Source organism: Notothenia rossii (assembly GCF_949606895.1).
Source record: "Notothenia rossii genome assembly, chromosome: 7".
NCBI lineage: Eukaryota > Metazoa > Chordata > Actinopteri > Perciformes > Nototheniidae > Notothenia > Notothenia rossii.
Genome location: NC_136905.1, coordinates 17,227,312 through 17,236,853, shown reverse-complemented (window position 1 = coordinate 17,236,853; position 9,542 = coordinate 17,227,312). Strand labels below are relative to the sequence as shown.

The 9,542-nt window shown below is 40.6% G+C and overlaps 2 protein-coding genes across 2 annotated transcripts; one reads left to right on the top strand and one right to left on the bottom strand.

Annotated features, from left to right (window-relative positions):
• Positions 1-365: 365 nt before the first annotated feature.
• On the top strand, positions 366-2,608 carry LOC307046340 (CCR4-NOT transcription complex subunit 3-like; the record flags this gene model as incomplete). Its single annotated transcript, XM_079692738.1, is given in 5 exon segments — positions 366-370; positions 791-869; positions 871-924; positions 1,015-1,140; positions 1,786-2,608. Coding segments are annotated over 5 exon segments (363 nt in total). The 3' UTR covers positions 1,885-2,608.
• Positions 2,609-3,619: 1,011 nt separating this feature from the next.
• prpf31 (PRP31 pre-mRNA processing factor 31 homolog (yeast)) lies at positions 3,620-9,447 on the bottom strand. Its single transcript, XM_079693437.1, has 14 exons — positions 9,295-9,447; positions 7,967-8,182; positions 7,829-7,889; positions 7,630-7,713; positions 7,430-7,527; positions 7,106-7,212; positions 6,826-6,995; positions 6,347-6,504; positions 6,167-6,256; positions 5,913-6,040; positions 5,582-5,654; positions 4,166-4,294; positions 3,972-4,070; positions 3,620-3,893 (listed from the first exon to the last, which is right to left on the bottom strand). Exons 2-14 carry the CDS (start codon positions 8,180-8,182, stop codon positions 3,780-3,782), a joined length of 1,527 nt encoding a protein of 508 aa, XP_079549563.1. The 5' UTR covers positions 9,295-9,447; the 3' UTR covers positions 3,620-3,779.
• Positions 9,448-9,542: the final 95 nt, after the last annotated feature.

Genomic DNA, 9,542 nt, shown 5'->3' with positions numbered 1-9,542 from the left:
TTCATCACCGCAGTAATTAGTTTAGACAGTAGCTGCCGGGTCCCGCATCAATCAATCAATGTTTATTTATATAGCCCAATATCACAAATGTTGCATTTGTCTCAGTGGACTTCACAGTTTGTACAGAATATCAGTATGACAATATGAGCTCAGCCCCCTCCTTTTTTCTTTTTTATAGCCTTATAGCCAAAATCAGCACTTTTGAAACAGGAAGTGAAATAGAGGGATATGAGGCATGGCTAGAATGGGTGATCTGTTTGGTATTTTGAGCAAAACACTTCATAGACATGTTTTTTATATATCTGAGACCTATGCTATTTCCTAAAAATAGCATGATAAGTCCACTTTAACTATGATTTAAAACTATGTTGTATCCCATACATTTGAACTGAGCTTTTATCACCTACTAAATGACATTTTATAAGTTACTTTACTCTGTCTTTTTTAGGACATCTATACTATAAAAAAATTAATTTAATGACACAGTAAATGTTTTGGATGGATTTGGTTGTTTTTTATTGAAGTGTAGCTCCTGAAGTATTTGTTTGGAGCCTTATCATTCGTTTCTTACTAACCTTGCACTAATGCACGTTCTCAAAATATTTAAGTGACCGTTATTTTGTAGGGATTCATGTAAAATGTGTCTTTGACTGTATATATATATATATATATATATATATCTACATTTGTTTTTATATTTGGGATTGTGGGGAACGGTATTTCGATCTCTGTTTGTACACGGAAGATTGACAATACAGTTGACTTTGATATCTGTGCTTCTGTCCTAAAGGCAATACCTGATGAGGAATCCGTGTCCCACACTACCCTTCCACCATCAGATACCCCCGCACCACTCGGACTCCATTGAGTTTTTACCAGAGACTGTCCACAGAAACTCTCTTTTTCATCTTCTACTACCTGGAGGTAAAACACTTTGCTCCCCGACAACCTTCCTGTTCCTTATTAAAGTCTTGATGCAAGCTTGATGTTGTGTTTGACCCCCCCCTCTCTCAGGGCACCAAGGCTCAGTATCTGTCTGCCAAGGCTCTGAAGAAACAGTCATGGAGGTTTCACACAAAGTACATGATGTGGTTCCAGAGGCACGAGGAGCCCAAGACTATCACTGATGAGTTTGAACAGGTGCAGAATCATCAAAGTTCACACGTTTCTTTTGAAACCTTTTTTAAATTGGGTTCTGCAGGAATAGACAAGGTTTGTATCAAATAAGAACACATGTAATCTTTTATAGTGCTATCAAGGAACAAATACATATTTTATAACACATGCGTCCTGACCAGGATCAATAACAAATGCAGCTACCAGCAGGGAACTTGAGAAACAGCACATCAGTGTTGTTCCTCTACTCTTTAAACTAATCTTGTCAGGTTGGAAAATCTGAAAACATAGAAATCTAGATGTATTTGAGAAAGGTCTTTTTTTTCTCTTGTTTAAAAAAAGAAGTGGAAATCCAATGTACAACACAGTTTAAGGGTTTCCACAGGATCAGTCTTCTACTTCAGAAAAGTGGTCAGCTGATTACAGACTTAAGAGTTTGAGAAATCATTATAAATAAGAATGGACAGATCATTTTGGCAGAGGCCTATTGACATCAATCGCAGATCAATAGGATATTTGGTCAAATGTTTGTTGCATCGCCTACAATTGAATAAAACCATGCTTTGCACAAATAGGATCTTTGTGTTCACATTTCCTCCTGAAATAATGAACTGTCATTTTGTGGTCAGTTTTTGAATGATTGCTCTTTCTTCTCTGCTGTTCCTCCAGGGCACTTACATTTACTTTGACTATGAGAAATGGGGCCAGAGGAAGAAGGAGGGATTCACCTTCGAGTACAGGTACCTGGAAGACAGAGACCTGCAGTGACGGACAATGGGACACGAAAGGACAGAGAGACAAAACGTGCTGCTGTTGACATTCCGAGACTGAACTTCAAACTGTGGATAGAGATTGTGATGTGTAGTAGAAACCCTCTCCCAACATGGAGACTGGCGTCTGTATAGGCTGCATCTCTACATGGAGCCCTCACTCCTTCTGTAGCGCTTTGCTTTTGACAAAAATGCCCTGTGGGTCTGATCAAATGCATCGCGCTGCAAGAGAAGGGGGGCTCTCACTGGAGATCTGCGTTTGGGCCCGTCTGTGTGCACACTCAGTATGTGGCATTAGGAAAGCCTACCCCATGCATGTTTCTCATGTTTTATTTTTCCGTTTCAACAACATTCTCTGTACCACCTACCCCACATGAGCTTGGAAGCCTTTGACTTGACACAAAACAAACTGCCCATATTGTATTTACTGTAATTTGGTGGTTTAAATGGGGAGGCACAGTGGACATTTAGTCATGGTGTGTAGGACTGGCTTCTTTAAGACCCTACGATGCCTGTTGAATATGGTCCCTATTAGAGATAGTGAGCGGTTATCAATAGTTTTTATTGATATTGTCTTGGTCGATTTAAACGCTGATTGAGAGTGACCACAGGGCCTCTCCCTGTGACAGGGAAAGAGTCCTTATTGGACATGGATTAAATTGCTATGCAATTGAACTGGTCTCTGACTCCCTCTCTTTACAAATAAAATGTTTTTAAGTTAACCTGTCAAAGAAAATGCATTATTATGGCGCTTTCATGTTTGTGACAAACAAATAAACTTGTAAAATAAATCTTAAACTAGGGTTTGAGACATTTATCTACGTGATGTTTGATTTGTACAAAAGGCCATGCTAACTGTAGTGAATGTACAGTCTCCCGATCACCTATTAATCACTCTCAAAATACAGAGTTAGAAAATACATCTGAGTTTGGTTTGAGTCAACTTCCCACCTTTAGTTCAGTTTCATTCTGTTCGTCATCCTTAAATTCACTTTGTTAATTTAATACCTGTTATTAAGTGAATGTGCACTCAAGCTGTTTACATGTAGAGCAACACAGACATCCTAAATCTGATGGTAGATTCAACGTAAGTGTCTCACGTTCTACACTGCAGGACAAGTAGATGTCATCTGCTGGGACAGATCTCACTTTTCTTGGCAGTTTGAACAGGGAGTGTTAAACTGAATCAGATTTTTCCAGTTAAGCAACCATGAAAACTCAAGATCTGTGCTGCAGTTAAAGGCACCGCTAGTGTGATGAGTTTCAGGCTTTTTGGGGAGGGAGGGGTAGAGGGGGGATGGATTGAAAAAAAGAGCGAAGTTATGAGAGATTTGCCTTTTATAGATTCTATTTTTGGGGCTTTTAAGGTTTTCAGGAAGGGATGGTGGGTTAAGAAATTGCTAAAAATGTGAATTTCAAGACTTATTTACATTTTTTCCTCATCACAGTTCTGCATGGGAGATGTCATAAAACCGGGTTATAAACAGGATTGTAAAATTTCAATAAATACTTTTAAGAAATGACAAGTCAGTGTGTGGTGTTAAGTCCTGTCAGTCCTATAGATCTAATTATGTTACACTGATTTGAAATGCACTTGGCATAGATTTAGCAAATGTGCTACGCAAGTATCAAGAGCAACGTCGAGCTAATGGTTTATCCTTTAAAGTATGCATTTACTCGTGGGATTTAGCAAAAGCATATTCTTTCCTTCTCTAAAAAGGCGGACAGGACACTTTGTTACATTTTTATGTTTTTATTAAAATGGAAAAGGTTCTAACGAAATACAGGACGAAGCACAATGTCAAACCATGTTGAAAATATCGCTTTACAGTGTTGAGCGCAACTGTCCGTGTGCAGGATGATGATGGTGTGTGTGTGTGTGTGTGTGTGTATTCACATCTTTGATTCCTTCTTGACTTTGAGGAACTCCGCCATGTTAGAGAAGTACTTCTGGTTTGCTTCAGCCACCTTCTTCTCCGCAGCCCCTGGGTTCACGATCTCCAGCCCCTGCAGAGAAGAGCTCAGCGTTAGTCAAGTGAATTAAATCAGGACGCTGTTCAATCAAAGAAGTGTTGAACTCTTTACCTGGAGAGGAGTGAACGCCACACTGGAGCTGATCCCTGAGGAGCGGTCTCTGACGGTGGACTTTCCTCCGTACGTCATGCTCTGCTTCTGCAACGTCCTCTGTAGTGTGCAACAAAAGAATATGCAGACTTAAAAAGACAGGAAAAAAGCAGCTTGTCATTGTAGGAGTGAAAGTGAACCATGGATGAGTTTACCTGGAGGGATTTGGAGATCCTGGCCTTGGTGGCCTCGTTGACCTGAGCCTGCCGGACTCGCCCGCTGCCGCTCTTCCCCAACTGACCCAGACTGAAGCCCAGGTCCTCTTGGTAGGCATCATCCTCAATCTGCAAAACATCAAATATCAAGCTCAAAAGCTTAGTTTGTTTATGCTTCTTCATAAACAGTCATGGTAATGTCAATCAAATGTTGAGGGAGAAAACTAAAAGATAAATAGCTCATAGTATAGCATGTTATGAAAAGAGTTAAAATGTCATAGTAAAGTTTTTTTTTTTGTATAAACATAAAAATGTCATAGTGTAGTATGATGTAAAAAAATAACAACTTTAAAAAAAAAAGGTAGGGTAGGTAAGAATGGAGAAACCAGCTCGAGTGCGCTAGAATTTGAAAGCACGCAGCCGAAAAGAATCTGCCCCTTCCTTCAGACTTCCTTACAGAGCCCCTCCTCCAACACACACGAACATGACCAATGAGGGCACGAGATAAGTTTGTGCACAGATGGAAGGCTGACAGGCAGGTAGGCCATCCAGTTATTTTAGCCGAGCCGGCTCAGATGATTGGTCGTGCTTTTTACAGTACTACGGCTTCCACAGATGATTTTTTTATGGATTTATTGTCAAAGCACTTAAGATATTTATTGCTATCGGGATGTTAAGAGCATTCCATGGAATATAACAAAAAGTGTTTCTGAAGTGAATTACATACCCCACCTTTAAGAAAGTTATTGTATAATTCCAAAAAGTCACAAGTTATGAAAAGGTATGCTAGTAGGTTATGAAAAGGTCATAAAGAAAGATATAGTATATGAATGTCGTCAGTAGTCATAGCAGCTTAGTTTGTCATGAAAAGCCTTATTCAAGTGTAGGAATTTAGTTTTTTTTCCAAGCCCTTTATGCAAACGTTGGCGTTTTTGGAATTAACATAAATATTTAAATCAAGTTACAAAACGCAATTCCTCCGAAAATTAATTTAATTCAAGACTGCTCGTCTTCAGACACTTTTATTTAGAAGCAAAAGCTAGCATTTTGGCGAGGACAACAATCTGAAAACATGACGGCTCGTATTGTTACTGAGGTTTGCCATGTTTCTCTTTGGTTTCTGATTTTGTGTTTATAAACTGATGAAAGAAGAAGCAAGGATATCTGCTTTTAGCCTTCCTCCTCTCAGAAACTCAAGTTTTGAATCTGTGTTTTTATTTAGATGCTTGCAGAGAAGACTATTCAACGTGAGGTTAGGTGCATCCCTTGAGAAGAGCCAAATAACTTCAACGGGTCACACTTGGACAACACCATTACTACTGATCCTATCATTTCCTTAAATTAACCACACTGACAATGCATAGGGCACAAAGGCTAAACAAGAGTAATAAGAGAAAGGCTGCATGATCTACAAACCTCTGCAAAGGTCATCCTGTTTGCATGCTTCCTGATCTCAGTCAGTCCGAGACGCTCCTTCATCTTTCGATACCTTCAGGAGAAGAGACAACAGTGGAGAGTTGGTGTGCTATATTTACACATGTCGAGGGGACGCTGCTATCTAAACTTGGCAGAGCAGGTTACATAAGCTTTCCTGCTTTCAGTTTTGCTTCCCTGTTGGTGGCTTTCACTTTAAATGAAAGGCGGCATAAATGAATGCATTTTGACGTCAAGCTGCATATCTACATATCGCACTCCACTCGTCTCTAAATCTGCAGCCGGTTCACAGAGCAGCTGACAGGATGTGTACCTCCTTCCTCCTCTCTTCTTCCTCTGTCCGTCCAGCGGGGCTGGCAGCGGTTTGACCATCTTCACTGGCGGAGGCTCCTGCCATTTATCAAACTTCCTCTCTATTTCTTCTTTGAGATCGTAGCCAACCTGCAAAAAGAAAAGACGGAAAACGAGTCAGATTTATTTTCTTATAAAAAACCACAACAGTGTACGATAAGGTTTACACATCCTTATTTCAGTATTATTGTGCATGTGGTCGAGTCTGACAGTCACCTTGCCGTCTGAACTCTCGTGGAAGCTGTCCACTCGGGAAGCCAGGGTGCATTTAGCAGACACCAGGCGAGCGGCCTTCCTCCTGAGGTCCTGAAGACACAAATAGAAGACGGGTGTTAACAACAAGGTCCCACTTGCTCAGTTTGAATGCAATACATTAATGTTGCTATATGTACTGACTGGTGGCAGTGACTGCACCACGTCACAGTGGTAGATGTAGCCGGTGTGTGGCAGCAGGGAGGTGCTGCTGAAGCCAGACAGCGTCCTCCTCTGAGCGCCCAGCAGCATCAGGTTACAGGCGGGCATCTTGGAGAGGTTAGCGAGGCCGCCTCCAATACCTGCAGCCAAGAGAAATCCCTAAATGTTATTTGTTGGATAGATTACATTACATGTTAGACACTTTTATCCAAAGCGACTTACATACTCAATACTGTGGACAATCCCCACAGGAGCAATTTGGGGTGAAGTGTCTTGCCCAGGGACACAACGACATGCTGACTGCAGTGGGGTTTGAACCTGTACTCCCCTGATCCGAACACAAACACACTAACCCACTGCGCCACACGTCCCCCAGATAACATGGACCGCAGAATAATATGTTATACTATTTATTAAACTAAATTATTTGAATCTAAAATGAATCTTTCTGCATCTCTCACCCATGATCTTGGCAGCTGTTGACGCTCCGACAATGACGGACAGATTTGGGGCGATGAATGACATTTTGGACTCCACATATTCATAGATCCTGAGTTTGGACTGGCTCAGCTCCAGAGACATGTCACAAGATTCCTCCAGTTGCTGCAGTTCATCGTCACTAAGGAGTATTCTAAAAACACATGTAAACATGTCAATAAGCATTGTACGGAGACTGTGACCCTCAGATGTTCTGTGGCGGGGCGCCATTATTTTTGATGAACCAGATGTGTGCCGACTCACCCCTGTGTGGTCGAGGCTGTGACACTGACCACCATGATAGTGGCGTTGGTGAGGATTGTCTGCAGAGTTTCATTGGTCTTGCACTTCTCCAGATTATTTCCCAATTCCTGAGCAAGTAACAGAAATCATAATATTTTATTTGCATGGTACTTATCAAGCTTTAGGACAAAATGCTTAAAACAGGTTAAAAGTACAAAAAATATCCGAGTTAAGATTTGGTTTATGTTGAAATAATCATTATAACCCATAAGGTTAATAAATTAATGTAATCAACATGACTGCTTTCAGGGGTCAAATGTGGCTTTACTAAACATCTCATCTCACCTTGACTGTGCGGACGTAATCTAGAGAATCTGGCACGAGAGACTCGAGCTCTGGAAACCTCTTGGAGTATTTGTCCCGAGTGAACTTGTGAATGATATCTGAAACCCAGAACAAAGGTTTGTTATTCAGAGCAGATACACAAACAACCCTTTACATTTTAAGGGAGTTTTCTTTTTATTAAGCAGGAACAGCCAACTCACTGAGCTCGTTGTCGATCTCCACTGTGAGATTATTGGCTGCAACGATCAGTCTGTACTCTGGGTCGGACTCCACTAGACCAGAGACTGAAAGAGAAACAAAAATGACCAACTTTCTTTAGATTCTTGGTTAACATTAGGACTTTCATTCTGCAAGAAACTTTGTCAACCGTATTGTCTCATGCACATTGGTCACACTCACTCTCTGAGTTCTTGCGCTGCTTTCCACTATAAAATGAAATTTTCTCCATGATCTCTGAAAACTGTAGACAGAAATAAAGGTCAGAACGGACGCATTACTCATAATATATGCACAAAGCTCCCATGTGACACAACTCACCTGCTTGCTATTGCGCAGCTTGGCGATGGAGCCAACACTCTCCGCTTTACTGTAGTCGACCTCCATCTCCTCTGGGATGTCTTCCAACGCTCCCTCTGCCCTTCCCTGCATTGCCTCTCCATCACTATCCCGTTCCTCTTCCTCGGGATACAACCCCTCCTCCCCCTCATCGCCGGCCTCCTCCAAATCGGCCAGGAGCTCGTCCGCCAGAGACATCTGCAACCGGCGGCAGAAAGTTAGAGGAAAATATGAGCTTACAGAACTATCAGTCTTTTTGAAGTCAGTAAAAATCAACCATTGTTTTGTGTTACTCGTTGCTCCATCGTTTAAGTTATAATAATATCTACAACACCGTATAGCATCTGGCATGTGTGAAGATAGCAACGACAAAACACTCAAATGCCACCCGTTCTGTTTTAAAGTGATTTAATTGTCTTATCTTACTGTTATAGCAGAAGAAATGAAAAGCAAATTATATTGCAAAGCAAATGTTAGAAAAAAATTGGAGAAAAAAGAATCAAATTAAAAAAGAATCACAAGATGGCTAGGACGTCACAAAGGTCATTAAAGACTATAGACTTTGCAGGACATGATGCATCCAACACTTTGCAGACATGACATGACATTTTCAATATCTGATTTATTTTCTTGTCAAATACTAGATCGTGCTCTTTCAGTCCCCTAAGTGTTATTTTTTTTATACCGTAATAGAAATGTATGAAAATCATTTTCACTATCAAGCCCGCCCAAGTGCTTATTTTTAAGGGGTCAAAACCCAGAGGTATTCGGAATTAACGTTTGACTCAGAGTTGCCTCACAACTGCAAAGACCGGATTGTTTTTACTTTATTGTAATTTGGACGCTACACAAAAGAACTACAAACAATGTAAGCCCTCGCGCTGTGCTCTCGCTATTTGTGGAAATTGTTGACATCTTGTAACATATAAGCCACATAATGCACAGGAAAATACTAATGTGAATAATTGATAGCCTTAGATAACATCTTACAAATGTATTTCTTGTGACCGAAACATGTGTACACAACTGGGGGTTGTTTTTAAAGTAGTAACACACAACTCATTTCATGGTATTGCGGCCCTGTTGGGACTCTTAAACAACACTACAAATACAAAATAAACGCAAGCTGAATTATAGAGAGGACGAAAACTGATACTGTAGCTCTAAGACCCGAGTATGTTTAACACTGTGGCTAAATGCAGTGTTAGTATCGTTAATACTGAATGAGTGTGTGCTAGCTAGCATTAGCAAACGTTGGCTAGACGCAGCCGTTGATTTCCTTAAACGCTTTATAAGTAACACCAACTTACCTTTAGATATCAAAAGACGGTTGCCTTGTGAAAAAAAAAAACAATACGCCTTATCACCTATTTAAGGTGTAAGTATTAAGGTAAAAACGACTCTTAATACGATGTTCTTTCAGCCCGTGGTATACATGGTGGCTAAATCGTTTGACGCAGACTAAATACGTAACAGCTTTCGAACTGATTTCTGGGAAATGAAGTCAAAACACTTCTTTGTCTTAAATAGAGCGCGTTGCGATTACAGAACATACGAA